At 36.6% G+C, this 17,292-nt stretch overlaps 1 protein-coding gene and 1 long non-coding RNA gene across 2 annotated transcripts in view; one reads left to right on the forward strand and one right to left on the reverse strand.

Annotated features, from left to right (window-relative positions):
- The window catches only part of LOC120490739 (uncharacterized), a 56,969-nt gene extending 53,414 nt beyond the window's left edge, over positions 1-3,555 (forward strand). Inside the window, exons 2-3 of the long non-coding RNA XR_005625122.2 lie at positions 3,082-3,211; positions 3,430-3,555. This is a non-coding gene — a long non-coding RNA (uncharacterized LOC120490739). The remainder of the gene's footprint in view (positions 1-3,081; positions 3,212-3,429) is intronic.
- Positions 1-17,292, reverse strand: part of hcn1 (hyperpolarization activated cyclic nucleotide-gated potassium channel 1) — a 112,238-nt gene that overhangs the window by 52,132 nt on the left and 42,814 nt on the right. Inside the window, exon 3 of the mRNA XM_039688126.2 lies at positions 3,414-3,575. Coding sequence (XP_039544060.1) covers positions 3,414-3,575 — 162 coding nt within the window. The remainder of the gene's footprint in view (positions 1-3,413; positions 3,576-17,292) is intronic.

A 17,292-nucleotide genomic window follows, 5' to 3' on the forward strand; every position in this document is an offset into this window, starting at 1 on the left:
AATCCATGCCTTGTTGAGGATTATGCTAACTTGAATGGTTCTGTACGTCACTCTGATGTATAGGTCCTTCTGTGTTTTGTTGATAAAGGATATCTGCAAAGCTTGCCATAAATACAAGCCATTTAGTTATTTATGAAGTCAGGTTTTTTTTGTGATAAAATTACATTACACATCAATTTCTGTGGCAATGCAAGAAGGATAAAATAAAGATAAGCATCACTTAAACACCTAATGTGCATCATTTGCTTTTCATTTTGTTGCATTAGTGACAAAACTACAAGTTTTTGCTGAAACGAAAAAGAAATGCCCATCACAATCTTTTTTTAGTATTTTTTTACTTGTATACACATTTATGACTTCTAAGCTTAAAAGTGGAAACTTCCCAGAAGGTGAGTTCAGTAAAATGCATTCTGAGATAGACTTAACTGAAGGATGCACACCAAATATAGTTAAAAGAAGGTATCTTACTTATCTACTTTTTGGAACAGCCTTCATATGGTTTCTTAACATGCTGCCTAGATAGGTAGCTCACTAGGTTTTGAAATAGAGCTTGTGTGTGCACAACAGTATGTTCCTATTCTCTGTTTAAAAAAAAAAAAAAAAAAAAAACAGGAACCTGAGGTTGGTATTTTAAATCAGAGCCACAAGGGGGGATTTCAAATTCCTCTCACATCCAACTGCAGAACAAACGCCATGAGCGCTTGACCTCTTCTTTAGCTCAGAGTGCAAAGATGAGGGAAATTTGCTTCGATTTTTTTTTTTTTTTTTTAAAGTACATATTTGAAGCACAGTTATGTCACTTCCTGTAAGCATAAGAGCTATAACAAAGGACTTGTTTTCGTGTGTGTTATCGCATGCATACTTTCCATCTATTCCGTCGGGGTTGAAGAGGCAAGTAGTGCGTTTGACGTAAAATGTTTCTAAGAGAAAGCAGACATGGCTGAGGGTTTAACTTTAATTTGTCAGAAGGTCGCGTTCAATATAGCCAGAGGTTTCGTAACATTTCAAAACAGAAATATCAATGATTCCCGGTAAGGCCCTCCACAGCCGAGGGCCCCACAGTATCACACAGAGACCCTCAACGTTAGATTGAGCCCTGTAGCACTTGAGGAGGGGGTATGGTTGCGTAAGCACGAACAGCCATATCACCCCAGCACCACCGTCACCCGAGCCTGCTATCTAATGTGATGCCAAACTAACAGGCTCAGAAGAATATGCAAAGAGATTTGCACATGCCGTCTGCTGATTTCCGCGCACACTTTCAAAGTGAATGCATAATCTTTGTTAGTGGGAATCAGAGAAATCCGACTTACTAAAAAAAGCCTAATGCTTTTACCAGCAATGTTATTTGACCTGGAATATGAGTTGAACTCATTCGTAAAGCTGGGAGAAGAAAAAAAATGGTCTTGGCATTTTAACATCCGTTTAGCACCAACATGATGTGTGGTGAAAAACTACAGCGAGCCATCTGTCCTGATTAGTTGAACAGCTCTCGTTGATAAAGGTCAAGTATAAAATGTTCTGCCCAGTGCCTCTTATATTTTAACAGCAATGGGTCCAAATATTCATATGCTCAGGGTTCTTTCATTTATTTTACTCTGACTAACTGATGTTATTGTGTCGTGTTAGTTGTTTCAGACGTCCGTTCGTGAGTTGGTCAAACAAATTGAAGTTAAAAACTAAATTTTCCCATTTGACTGTTGTGTCGTCATGTAAATGTCAGTGGCTTTAACAGCAATGGCTAGCAAGGTAAATAGTCTTTGACATTCAATGTTTTTAGGTTTTGCCATTGCACATTACAGCTTATTGGGGCCAATAATCGCCCACTTTAGGCGTTTGATATACCCAAGTTCATTTTCGTTCATTTTCTTTCGCACAGGCACACTTTCCTTTCAATAACAAAATAAACACAACAAAAATGACAGCGGTGAAAAAAACAGTAGTTAAGAAAGCACGAGCTCTGCAATTCGACACTTCAGTAGCTAAAGTCGCGTTTATTTATAAATCACTGTATTCATTAGATTGATTAAAAACAAGCAGCTCTACAGTATAGAACACGAAAAGGTGTCTTTTATTTCGAATTTTCAACTTAATTTTCAGCTATATCCAGTTTGTTCATCTTTTTACTCGCGGATGTCCGACCTTGAGGTACTGAACAGAAGAAATGAACTAGAGAAAATGTCCACGTCAAAGAAGGTGGAGCCTCAGAGCACACCTACCTATTACATCATCGCCATGGACCAAAGATAGTTCGAAGATGTTTACCCGCTTTGGAAAGCTATTTCGAACTTCCGAATCAAACACAAAATGAACTTCGTTTTGGCCTGATTTTGTTTGAAATGACGTCACACCAGTTCGTTCTTCGATTTCACTTGAAGTATATCGAGGCCTTTAAACTATTCACCCTAGTTTGGGTAAACTTTGTGTTCAGAATGTTAGTTAATCTAAACGAACTAAGCACTTGAGATCAGTAAGATTTCTTAATTTTTTGTACACTCGCCAAGGCTGCATTTGTTTGATTAAAAATACAGTTTAAAAAACATATATTATAAACATGTTTTTACACATTAGCCTATTATTAAAGTAAAATATATTCCTGTGATAGCAAAGCTGAATTGTTTTCTGTCTTTAGTGTCACATGATCCTTCAGAAATAATTATAATATATGCTAATTTGTTGCTCAAGAAACATTTTCTTCTTATTATTAATGTTGAAAACAGTTGTGCTGCTTAATAATGTTGTGGAATTCTAGAAAATTCAAAAGAACAGCATTTATTTGAAACCGAAATCATTTGCATTATAAATCTCTTTACTGTTGCTTTTGATATATTTAAAGCATCCTTGCTGAATTGATGTATTAATGCATACACAGTGTATATAGTTCTGTTTGTGAAATATCTAGTTTATTTGTTACTAAGTGCCTCAAAAATGATTTAATGATTAGTGCTTTTCAGTTTTGTATGCATCAGAGAATCAGCAGATGGACAACAGAGACTATAGTAGTTTGCCAACGACCATAGTATGCCATTTTAATATTACCAGTGTAACCAGGTGCTTTCTTTGTTCTTCTGTATTTCGCAGGAGGTGAATTTATGTCACAATTAAGTATTTTACTGTCATAACCAACAAAGCCACCCTTGGATCCGAGAGAGTTGCCACAGAAACGAGCAAGTCCCGTCATGTGAACATCTCACGTCATCTCGTAATTACGGTAATTTTGACACTATGTGAATGCAACGTGTATTTACTGTCATTACCAAGTTTCTTAATGAAGAGCAGTTAAACATTTAGAGAATATTTTCAATAAATCATGTCTTATCCACTTATCAAATGATCATTTTGACCTGATCCAGTATTTGGTCCAAAATTACAAAATAGTTCTGAAAGAGTAATGAAAAGTTTTGAATACTTACAACCATACCGTTTAAGGACACCCAGCAATCAGGAGGGAAGTCTTGCAGGAGGGGCACCAGGAACTGCAGGCATCCATCCCAGTGACACAGCAACAACATCATGCCAATCAGATTAAAGATTCTTACCACAGCACTCGCCAGGTCATACGTCATATGAAAAATCTGGAGGAGGAACACAAGGAGAAAAAGGTCAATGGTTTCATTAAATAATTAGCTTTTGCACCGGATGGTATTTTGTTTTTGGAAACACAAATCACTATTTTGCATATTGAGAAAACAGGAAACTGTAGAGTGGAGTAATGGCTGCTAAAAATTCTGTTTTGTTAATCACAGAATTTAATTATATGTAAACTATATTATATAGTTTATAGTTTTATATTATATATATATATATAAATCCAACCCAAAACTTTTTTGAATTGTAATAGCCTATGTATTTTGGCCATGGGGTTTACAACAATCATTTCAGAGTTGAATTATTGACAACCACATTTCCTTAGAGTCTTGAAACATCCTGTTCAAACAGTAACTTACCGTAAAGTCTCGAATACTGTCTATATGAACGTGCAACTGGAGTCAAGCCCCTATTCCCTACCAGTAACCATACCGACAGTGACCAAAGTCAAATCCAATATGGCGTTCGTCCATCAGATCTTCAATAACCGAGGGGAGCTAGAGTATCTCCGTCGCTATTAAGTTACCCAAAGCGAAACCACACGCAAAAACACGCAACACACGGTAAACACGCATTTGTGCAGCTGTAGAGTGGCTCTCTCGCATTAACACACGTGACAGACAGTCCGGTTCCGTTCACACAGAGTGTGTTTTCCAAGAATACGTTTGCGAGTTGTGAAAATGTACGGGTGTAAGTTCAGCTAAAGAATGCGTTTGTATTAAGCACTCTAATACAGGACTTACAACCATATTCTGTTGATGAACGTGGCCTCAGACTGAAATGCTGCTAGATAAGTCTTCTAAGTATCCTAGCCTGTTTCCTGCTCTTAAAGACAATGCCCTTTTCACAAGATGTAAAATAAGTCTCTGATGTCGTGTGTATGTGAAGTTTTAGTTCAAAATACCCCACAGATATTTTTATGTTATGTTAAAATTGTCACCTTTTGAGGGTGAGCAAAAATGCACCGTTTTTTGTGTCTGTCCCTTTAAATGCAAATGAGCTGCTGCTGCTCCCTGCACAGGGGCGGGGTAGATGAATTCATGAGCTTATGTGTAATTATCTTCTAGTCATTGATTAGCATATTCTGTCTTGATAATCTATAAATAGAGTGCCTATAAGTGATGATGTTACTTTGTAGGACAACTCGGAATTTAGCGTCGCATGGGTTCCCTCGATCGTAAAAGCTATGCATTTTTCCCATAGACTTTTGGAAAATCGCAAAAACTAAGATCTTTGTTCAAAAAAGAGTTATGACCCTTACACGTTTTGTCTATCAAGATAATCTTTCCAAGTTAATCCAAAATGTATACATTTTGAAGCCTATATAAAGATTTAAAAAACACAAGCAGGTTATAACTGTGTGTTTTATGTCATAGATCAAAATGTGAAAATATTTAGAGGCTTTATTCACCACAGACCTTATTTCAGGCAATTTAGCAAAAACCCATTCAAAAATCCAATAGACTTTTGAGCAAGGGAACCGTGAGCACTAACACTATCGTGTCCATTGGACGGGGTTTATGTAAATTCTAAGGTTGGTGATGTCACTAACCCATGAGGAATGTCGTGTAGTCCATACCAGCCGTTTGTTGTAGTACTTATAAAAAAATTTCTTTAAAAAGAAAATATCTCCCTTTGCTTTGAACTTTGAGCGTTGAAACTTTGCAGATGTTGTTTCTGGTCAAACAGCAACATTACACACTAACTAAAGTTAGAAAAGTGAAATCATAATGAACCACCCCTTTAATAACCCATGTGATGTTGAGCAGATTCTGCATTACTATGCAGTCACGGCTGAGAATGTCATGCCTTTTCACCTCTTTGTAGATTTATATAGCTAATAATGCAGTGAGACTAGAACATCACGGGAGCACAGCAGCATCTGCGAATTGACAACTGCCCTGGAGGATTCAAAACAATTATGTTTAACCCCAAAGACATCAGTCAACAAAAGAGAAGAGAACATTTGTTATCCATCTCATCTTCGCCTACTAAAAGGTCTGATACTTAATAGCTCTGCATCAATAAAACTGCAGTGAAAAAGGGCTGTTCTATATTCTGCAGCGGTTCTCAATTGGTTTTGCTTTAGGGTTCAGATTTTACATTAAACAATGAGTGTAACTCACCACGATGCAGCATTTTTTATGGTAAACCAGCCCAAGCTGTATTGTAAAGAGATAAACAACATCTTTTTTTGCAATCTTTTTTTATTATTATTAAAAAATAATTAGTTTCACGCAGTATTCCACTGGAAACGCAGTATGTTTGAAATAAAAAAGACCAAAATGAAACACTGGGCCAAATATTCAAAATACAGTACATAAAAAGAGCGATACTTATTTTTGCTATCCTAAATATGCACCGTTTTATGTTCATTTGCATTTATTAATTTGCATATCATTGTTGTAATAGACCCTGATGCTTGTTTCGGTCACGACCCACCAGTTGAAAACCACGGAGAACGCCGCCCACGTGCACTTTTGTGAAACATTAGGTACTCTTACACACGATTGCAAGAGTCCCTGTCTTTCTTAGTGAACGCCTGGGATATTTGCATGTGTTTTGTGCAAAGGTAGATTTGGTTTGAGTTTCACAAGAGCGATACAGCTAAGAGACGAGAGAGGATGATACAAAACGAGGGACGTGGCCTGAAATGATATGAGATTACATATAAACACGGCAGATGATTAGTCATATATGCAAACTACATTGTGTGCTGGCACAACAGAGACTCAGAGGGGTGAAAGGCTTTGAATGCTGAAAAAATCAATTCAGGCTTGGCAAGATGCAAGCGGGTAGCAATTTTAAACGGAGTGAAATAATGCAGAGAAATGGATAAGGGTTGAGAGGAAGTGTATGTGTGTATGTGGAAGAGATACACATTTATTCTTGTTTTGTTTCTGCTTATTCTGTGAAGTCAACCGAAAGAGATCGTGGTTGTTATATAACTCACATAGCCTCACATAACTTAGAGTAAAACAACTTCTCAGACAATTCACACCCAAATAATTGCATTTTACTCACGTAATGTGACATTTTTCTGGGTGAGACTGGATTTTCGAGGAGTAAAAATGCATGGCAGGACTTGATCTTATTTACTGCGAATTGAATGAATAGTGAAGTGGTCTCTGTATGACAGGTAATTTTAGGGGTTGGAAAATAAGAGGAGTTGGAGATGCCAGACAAAATAAACTTTTTTTCAATTTTTTTTTTTTTGTAAAAGATTACAGTACAAATATAAACTTTTTTTTCTTTTTGAATAGGCATGAAAATGCACATTTCGAACTTAAATGGTTGTAATTCAAGAATGCTTTGGAATATAGACATATGATTGGTCTTGTTTTAAAGAAGACATTTGGCAGATTTTTGTAGAAGTGAAATAAATTAAGAAAGTGAAACAGAAAAAAAGTTATAGAGGTTTGAGTTTATGGAAATGTACAATGCAAAAATATTAATTATTCATATTTTACATAAAATATATATTTTCAAAACCTGGGCTACTCTAAAACGGCAGAAAAATCAAAGCCAAAAATCTGAACAAGTTGTGTTTCAAATTTTAGGTTGATATCTCAAAAAATGAGCTTTCAGTAAGATTTTGTTAGAGCGCAGTACCAAACTTTTTCACTAGGGCACAATCAGACTCCATTACTGCCCATATAAGGGCGCCGGCATTTCCATTCGTGTTTTGAGTGATATGAACCATTATTTTCACAATTTTCATACAGTTTCTGAAGTAGAGATCCTATTCAGAGGTAGTATGGGAAGTTTGGCAGATTTTGAAATGAATTGAACCTCTAAGAAACACATACAAAGAACACGCATGCAAGTCATAGCTAGCTGCCACGTCACAAATGGTGAATTTATTATTTTTTTCTTGATATTTCAAACTTTTCAGACCTTTTTTTTCCAAAATAATTGAATGGATTCTATCTTTTGAACTTTTGGCATGAAAACAAACTGAGGTATCTACCATTTTTTCATGATTTTTCATGTTTACTGCTATTTTAAAATAAAGGTCTGAACACGCCTTATGAGTATGAAAATATTCTTGTTTTATATTGATAAATTATGACTCCTCTGTAATATATTTTGAAAATCAGTCACCAAATATGGAAACTAGAGATTGTAAGCTTTCAAATGATATATAGTTTGTCAATATTATTTAAGGTATTTACTAAGATATTATTGTTTTAAAAATATAGTGGCAAACGTCCCACCTGTGGGACGGTGACAGTTAATATATTAATAATATATTTCTCTGCAATAACATGCACTTATGTATATGGGATGCATATTTAAAAAGTACTAAGGATCATTTTAATCAACCCAGGTTAATTGGAAAAGTGTGCCTTTGGTGATTTTTCTGCGACAATATATTATGTTGCCCTTTTCATGTCCAGTGAAATGTCCGGTGAGTAGCATTAAAAGTGAATTTAGTTTAATCTGAAACAGATGAACATGAATCTGTTAACGTTTTATGTTGGTTTGTTGTAACAAGTGCAATGCTATACCAGGTATTTTAGCGTTTTTAGTGTTCATTTCAGCTGGAAACTACAGTGAATTGTATGTTTAAGTAAGAGTTTTAGAAAACAAAAATGGAGATATAGGGCCCAAGCACCCGGCGCAAATGACTTTATACACTGATGTATTTATATTCCTATTTTGCACCCGCTCAAAGCGGGCTTTTTTTCACACGTCGGTAAACTAGGAAATGAACTTGCACTCCCTGGGCGGGTCGACGCAAAAAGGAGGCGTGTTTCGGCGCAAAAACAATCCCTGGTGCTATTTTGCACCACTGACCAGAAAAAACTTGGTCTAAAGTCAAAGGCGCGTTGCACGAACATTCAGATGCTATTTTAAGCGCACATGCTTGGCCATACAGAGTGTGAACAACACGCATACACTGTAGATGATTCTCTCATCTATACAGAAGCATTTTACTTTTTGCAAATGATACATTATTATAAGTAAAAATATATAAACATGAGGGAAATCATTGTTGTGTCCATGACGATGGGAAAAATAGGCATAAAGCTTACACATACCAATATTATCATAAGCATGTTTAACCGAAACTAATTTGGGTGGTTTTGTCCCATCGCCAATGTCCCTTCTCTTTCTTTTACGACTCTGACAAGAACATCGATCTCTTCGGCTGTGAACCGATGCCTGGTAAATGCGCCGTTATAATAGAATTGGGCTATGGAACAAGCGCACCTCATTCATCACGCTCTTAAAGGGAATGTGATATGACGCTCTTATTGGTTTGTTTACGCTACGCCCAAACCACACCTATGAATAATGAAGCTACTTCAGACCAGCCACTTTTAAACTTCAAGAGTCATTTATCTCGCCAGTAAATAACAGCGCCCAAGACCTGCCCATAAAGTTACTTGCGCTTTGCGCTTGCTACTTGCGTTTCAGATCGTTAAAATAGGGCCCATAGAGTTATTCCAATGAGCCTATTGTGATTTCATATTGACTTTTTAAGAGCATGCCACATCACTCCATGAAATATTCTAACATTGCAATTCAGGATGAAACTTTTAAACATCACCTCCCATCCAACATGAACAAAGAGACCGATTCTCTTGGTTAATCAGACAAGCTCATGTTATAGCTTAGCGCGATCGTCCATCGTTAGCGAACGGCATGGGATAAAAGGTTTCAACGGCCCTGGCTCAGAACAAAGCCGATCTTCTCTCCTGAATGCCTCCGTGGGCACCCTCACTAATTCAGCCATCCCTCATTTGCATGAAAAGCCCATTACCTCCACACATCTCTCAGTTTCTTTTCTATCCGGGCCAGTTATTTCATTATACAGCCCTGGCTGGAGAATCTCAATACTTACTAACCCAAAAAAAGATCTTATGTTTTTTTTTGTTTTTTTTTTTCCCAGCTTCAGTGTTAACTGGTTTTGCATGATAAACCCTGTATTGCTGTGGAAATTCCCCCTGCCAAATTAAGGTAGGATTTGAAGCTGAAAGTAATTGTTATCTATGTCTATGAAATTGCTCTTGCTCTCCCCATACGGTTGGAATTACTAAGGTGTGAATTTGATGTCGTTTTAATGGCTGCTTATGGTGTGGGCCTGTACGCTGCGGTGATGGGTTAAGTTCATTTTATGCTCCACAAAACCCACAGTGAGATGTGGTGACCTTTTGTAGTCTCACACTATTTTTGAGTTACCGCAAAGAAACTGAGGCGTCATTATGTGTTAACAGAACAGACTGCCAAACTGTCTTGGCAGATTTCTCTTATAGTTTAATGCTTGCAATGTGATACAGAAGCATTTCTTTATGGAATACAAAATAAATGTGGTGAATTTCTTTCATCACAAATGGATTTTTATTAATGAGAACTGATTTGAACTCATATCTCCATATATTATCATCCTCAAGAAAACATCAAAATGAACCATATTAACTTTCTCAAATGTCCCTTGTCAATGGTTTCATCAAAATATATACTTTCATCTACCCTATAGACATGTATCTAATGCCATGTGGGTGGAGAAAAAGCCTGCCCTATATCATTTCCTGCTATGTTACTCTAAAATACATCACATTATGGAAATTGTATGTGTTGTGAATATACCTTTAAAGTGTGTCAACAACAGTGCCTCAGACAATGGTGTGAGTTTGGGGCGGGGCTATCTCTTTTTTGAACTGTTTGAAAACATTACTTTTGGAGTTCAATTTGGTGAATTAAGTGACAAAGACATTACATAGGCTACTTTAACTTTAAGTTTTCTTAGGGAAAAAAGTGTCAAATGTAAAAGTCAAATCCAGTGGCACCTCGTAATTTAAAGCTGTAAAAGTCATTGAGCTGTGGGGTCAAGAATATTGTCAAAACACATTAACCTTCAAATTGGTCTGAGGAAATGGCTGTATCTTGTATAACTAGCATTATATCGATATTGGTTTTCCGAGTCATGTAAATACACCTCATGGGACTGGCGAACAATATCAGGAAGTGCTGACATGGAAAAGACTTTCAAAGCCAATGAATCAATCCAATCTTAAGTATCCACAAACAGACAAACACCAGGTTTCTCTGGTAAGGATTATAACTAAAAACCTTGCAAAGAGGACACTAATGTTTGGCTAATGCATTGCAAGTGTGCGGCCAAGTTAAACTTATTGCATTGGACTATAGTGGTAACAAGTCAAGTAAAAAATGGTAATTTTAAAGCAATTGTGGTGTTATTAAGGTAACTAGCAATAGACATGCTGACAATGTTCTGCAACTAAATTTCTTTACAAGATTATCCTCAAACAATTGCTCAGCCATGTCCTTTTTGGCCTGAAAGGGAAAACTAGCTGTAAAAGGAAGCAGTTTATAAAATGCTAATGTCCATAGTACCAATTGTTGTGTGGTTGCCTTGTGGAATCCATACTTGTTGGCTTATGAATTGCTTTCTGACACATTTTGGAGATAGATGCATCTGCGTTCACTGCGTTTCATGACTTAACAGTTAAAATGTCCAAGTTTGAGTTGTATGGTTGGAGGTAATTCACCAACATGAGAGAAACTGAGATCCTAATTGCATTTTACCCCAATTCTACCTTTGAACAAAAGTAATTAACCCCAGGTTGCTCCAAAGAGACCATTTCCACGATTGTTTTCCTGTAAGTCACTTTGGATAAAAGAGTTAGCTCAATTGGATAAGCAATTTCGCCATATAGAATAATAATAGCTTTAAGACATTCTTTTGTAGTTTACATAAAAATAATGTGTTTTACATTTTTTTTTTTTCATTCAGGTTTCCGCTTTGGTCTCTGTAACAAACAACAGCGTTGTGTAGAAGCAAAGCACTATGGGAATGCGAAGCAACAACACTCTATTAATGCTCAAGGTTACTGGTGGAAGGGCACACACAGCACTTAAAAGATCAGACCACCAGCATCAGATAACCCCTACCAGGCACGGACATGGACACAGATCGAACACATGAGCCAGTCCAGAGTCCAGATATTCTGCAATCTCTGTACCATTCGCCAGGTGAAAATCATACGCTAAAACTATTAGCACTGTCTACAAGCTATATGATTTTAGGAATTATTCTTGGTCTTTGGGATTTGTTCAAATCTATATCCCTAATTGTAAACAATAGTAATAATGATTTGCCTTACAAGTAGTAAAAGGAAGTTTAATTACAGACTATTTCATAAAAGAATCATAAACAATTAAAACAATTATTTGAAAACAGGGTTTTATCTTTTACATTTTAATAATTTTGATACATTTAAGTATTCAGTTAATATATATATATATATATATATATATATATACATATATATATATATATATATATATATGTCTCCTGATGATAGTTTTCGAGTTTGAATAGCTACTTCTCAGTATTTACTCATATAATTATAAATGTAAAGTGAGATTGATGTTTCTTTCAAATGAGCAGCTGTAGAGGAGCAGATGAACAAACCGAATGGAGTAGGAGGAATAGACATAAAAAAAGAAAAATAGTTTATAATGGTAATAAGTAGGCAATAGAGTCAAGCAGAGAGATCGGTGAATGCCAGAGCAAGCCTTGGGCGGTCAACACTTACTTAATATCAATTATTCTCCAGCTCGCTCTCCTTCTCAAAGTCTGTTTATCTTTCTGTTCTCGTCTTGGTTTATGGTGTTTGGAGGCAGATTCCTCTTTAGTTAGTGATTTGATTGTGTATCAGTTGCATTCCTCCACAATGATGTTATCTGTCCCGGATGTATAAACCCCAGAGGGTTTGTAAGTCGTGTTCCACTGTGCCCTAGTGCCTCATGGGAAGTATGATCAGGCTTATGAGAGCAGTGCATCCTGAGGCAAAGGTCTCCCAGAGGAATGCAACCAAATTAACGCATTTCTGTCATGATAACTCACAGAGTGTTTGGCATGGTAATATGACAATGTTATTTGGTCTTGGCGGAATAGATCTGCTACATTGCTGCTGCTGTTGGTTATTGCTACTGCCAATAAATACATATACAACACACAAGTAAAACATAGTTTTGCTGTACAATATAGCCTATGAATTACCGGAAGCAGATCTATATAGGTGGAACTGGGGAAGAAGTCGGGTTTCTGAAAGCGTGCTGCAACCACTACAGCAAATGCTGAACTAGTATTTTAAGATTGAGCAGTGAGGTCATTGGCTACTGATACAGCAGGAACCAATCAGCTGTGCCCTATAGAAAATTATGTGATTGCAAACAGATTGAGTTAAGGACCATCAGCCAGTGACATCTAGAGTTTCTGTATATCCAAGTATTGTTTTGTCCCCCCCCCCCCCCCCCTTTTGTCTTCTTTATTTTTTACTCTTATATATGTTTACTATGGTAACCAGTACAATGTTTGCTGGGTCACTTATACTAGCGATACAACATGATTTTGAGAGGTTCATTCTGTGATTAAACTAGTAAAAAAACAAACAAAAACCTGCATTTTGCTTTAACGTACATGCATTAAAGGACAACTCCGGCGCAAAATGAACCTTTGGTCTAATTACACATTGCTACCTAGTCAACCGTTATCTGAGATTTGTTTTCATGATTGCCGAATGTAAATAGTTTTATCTCTAAAAACAGTTTAGCCTATAGCGCTAGTATAATGCTGCTAGTATATAGGGCATAGAGTAATGACAAGTAAAAATCGCTTGTTATTACCACTAACAAGGCTCAAAATAGCCCCACACTAACACGACAGCATAACAAGGGTCCCTACATTCAAATCGAAGCATTGAGAACTTTGTCAGTGTCCATATAGTTTAATAAGAAGATATTTTATACACACAGTCAACTTCGCGAATACAGGAAGAAGCCATCTTTGAAAAATAGTCTCTACCAGTCAATCTAAGAATGCGATCCATGTCCACCGGTGAGATGTGAATAAGGTGATAATGTGAGCGCGAACAGTAGGCTACGTGTACATATTGAAGAGAAGAAAACGGTTCGTGTTTGTGTGTCTTCCGAAAACAACGGACCATATGAGATTCTGCACAGTTCAGCGCACATGGATCTGCGTTCGTAGATCGACTGGTAGAGACTATTTTTCAAAGATGGCTTCTTCCTGTATTCGCGAAGTTGACTGTGTGTATAAAATATCTTCTTATTAAACTGTATGGACACTGACAAAGTTCTCAATGCTTCAGTTTGAATGTAGGGACCTTTGTTATGCTGTCGTTTTAGTGTGGGGCTATTTTGAGCCTTGTTAGTGGTAATAACAAGCGATTTTTACTTGTCATTACTCTATGCCCTATATACTAGCATTATACTAGCACTATAGGCTAAACTGTTTTTAGAGATAAAACTATTTACATTCGGCAATCATGAAAACAAATCTCAGATAACGGTTGACTAGGTAGCAATGTGTAATTAGACCAAAGGTTCATTTTGCGCCGGAGTTGTCCTTTAAATCCAACCTAGGCTGATTGAAAACATGGAGCAAAACTCCAAAACCTATACATACAATTCATATTAAACTAACACATGGTTGCGTTTAGAGTAGGGTTTAGTTTATGTGGCACTTTATTTTCAAATGAGAGCATTCGTCTTTTAGCGCCACTCCCCATTTAATTTCCGTACTGATGAATGTGGCGAGCAGGACGAGGTCGAGGGATGTGAGAGAACGGTTACTGATGAACGACACCAGCTCTCACGTCCCCCGACCTCGTCCTGCTCGCCACAATGAAATATATACAACAACCACCATAATAAAAGGTAGCTGAATTTGTCATTTGTTTTGAATAAAACTGAATGTACTTTTTGTGCCGCTCACTAGACATTTCAGATTGAAAGTGTCGTGAAACAAGCAAGAAACAACATAATTTTACTTTTGCTGAAATGTCGCCAGGCACTGTCACATGTTTTTCCAAAAAGACTGTGTTGCACGTTTTTTGAATGAAAATTGCGCTAATCGCATACATTTCCTATTTATTCATACTGTATGTGACCCTAATGAACTGTAAAACTAGAATTATGTAGGAACCGCAGCTCAAGCTCCATACTTTCTCTTGTTTTCCTCTCTATTCGTCTTCTCGACCTCCTTCTATCTCCACACTTTTTATTTCTCTCCTCCCACTGCTGTCTCTGGGAATGGCTCGGGCAACAGCAGTGATACAGTAGAGGCTTCTGTAACTCTATTAATCTGCCTGTGTGAGAGATACTGTAGCGGTGTACAGTGCACAAGGGCTAAAATTAGCCAACGGCTGTGAGGCCTGATGTTTCACAGCGCCCTGACCCATCACCATTCCAGCACTATCTCACACACACGCATGCTTAGTACACTCACACACCGCTAAAACACATATCATCGCAAACTATATCTGTACTAACTCTACCCACTCATAAAGATACACATCCAGGGTCTAAAATTAACACTTGTACCAAATGTGAGTAAAAACTGACCATTTCAACTAGTCACTGTTTTTGTAAGTACAGAGACAACCAGTATATTATGGCTCAATCCCAGAATGCACTATGACAAGGTTAGTAGTAGAGCATATTTGTTTGTATAGTATGCACAGTCAAACTCATGTTGTAATGTGCATATTCAAACAAGCGCAGTCCTAACGACAAATACACTGACACAAAATTCAAATAGACTCTCTCTCTCTCATACACAGACACACACACAAAAGATAACAACATCTAAGGGCTTAACGACTGCTTTGAGACCCAAAAAAAGACAGGAAAAGTAATAAATTAATAAAATGAAAAGATTAACAGGAAGACACACGTTAGCCTATTAGCATTGCTAATGTTACACAGTAGGCTGCTGGATTGATACAGAGTGACCTTGACAGCTGCCTGGGTGCTATTCATCACCTAAAACTAACTGAAAACACAACACAGTCGAAAAAAGGAGGGAATTGTGTAAAAGAATGATCATTAATATGATCAAAACAACATTAGCTTTGCTACCGTTCAGCTCTGTTGTCACCATAAGTGTCACCACATATTTAAAACAGTAATATCCTATACTAAACTAATATTGACAAACTATATATCATTTGAAAGCTTACAATCTGTAGTTTTCAAAATAAATTACAGAAGAGCCGCAATCTATCAATTTGCAACAAGAATATTTTTATACTCCTAAGGCGTGTTAAGACCTTTATTTTGAAGTAGTGATGAACATGAACGTCATGAAAGAATGGAAGACACCTCAGTTTGCTTTCATGCCAATAGATAACATCCATTATTTTTTATTTATTTATTTTTTTAATAAAGGTCTGAAAATGTTTTAAATAAAAAGAAAAAATGATTTGTGAGCTATAACGCACATTCGTGTTCTTTTTATGCGATAAATAGAGGTTGAATTCATATCAAAATATACCAAACTTCCCTTACTACTACTGAATAGGATGCCTACTTCATAAATTGTATGAAAATTGTAGAAATAATGGTTCATATCACTAAAACACATATGGAAATGTAGGCACCCTTATGTGGGCAGTAATGGAGTCTGGTTGTCATCTAGTAAAACAGTTTGATACTGCACCCAAACAAAATCTTACTGAAAGCTATTGCAGTTTTAGAGTTCACCAGGTTTTGAAAAAAAATATTTTATATAAAATATGAATAATAAAATTTTTATAATATATATAATATAATATATAACTTTGATTTTCATAAACTTAAACCTCTATAACAATTTTTTTTTTTCTGTTTCACTTTCTCAATTTATTCAACTTCTACAAAAATCTTTAAAACAAGACCAAACGTACATCTATATTCCAAAGCATTCTTGAATTACAACCATTTAAGTTCGGATTGTGCATTTTCATGTTTATTCAAAAAAGGGGGTGTGGCACTTGAGATTAATAACCAGTTCCAAATGTAAGGCTTTTATGACACATAATCTTGCTCTGTAACTCACCTGGTACAGCACTACACATATTAAACAAATCCACTGGAACAAAAGTCATGATAAAAGACACTTTGACCGTGTTTTAAAACGAGCAACGTAATAATTTTGCAGAAATGCTGCCCCAGGCACGTTTTTTTTCCGGTGACCATGTGTTGCAATATAAATATCACAGGACAAGGAGAGATAGAGAAAGATTTGTTCAGTAGATGATACCGAGACATTCTGATTGTCTCAATCAGATTTGCGTATGTGAATCTCTAATCCTCATTAAAGAGTTTATTAGTCAGTTCACAGTAAGCAAACTCCTTCTAATAGAATTAGTTTATTCATAACAGCTCTGTTTAGAGACACTGCATGCATAAAAGCGTACGTCAGAATTTGAACATTATGCTGTGGCAGTACTGAGTGTTGACATAGCTTCTGTTACTCTAACTGGACATTGTGTATGTGTATAACCTCTATTAAAAGGTTATCAAGGATTAACAGGGACTAATTTGCTGGGATTAAAATCCACATTTGGACTCATTACAATGACAAAGGAAGAAAATAGCTGCAGGTATGTCCTTCCTTTGTTATTCCCCGTGTTGTTTCTATATACAGCGGCCCCAAAACATATCCAGAAGTAGGTTAGCTCTACATATATAGGCCTATATGGAAATCTTGAAATACAGTAAGAACCATATTAGTGGTAAAACATTATGTTGATGTGTTCGGCTTGCTGCAGCCATGTTTTGCTTACTGATTTCAGGGTAAGATGCATCTTGTGTAAGAATCTAACAAGCTAAATGAAGTGGAAGGGATTTGCGCAGAAGAGGAAATGTGACTCACTGCGTTTG

This window comes from Pimephales promelas, chromosome 19, assembly GCF_988280905.1.
Source record: "Pimephales promelas chromosome 19, fPimPro1.hap1.1, whole genome shotgun sequence".
Classification (NCBI taxonomy): Eukaryota; Metazoa; Chordata; class Actinopteri; order Cypriniformes; family Leuciscidae; genus Pimephales; species Pimephales promelas.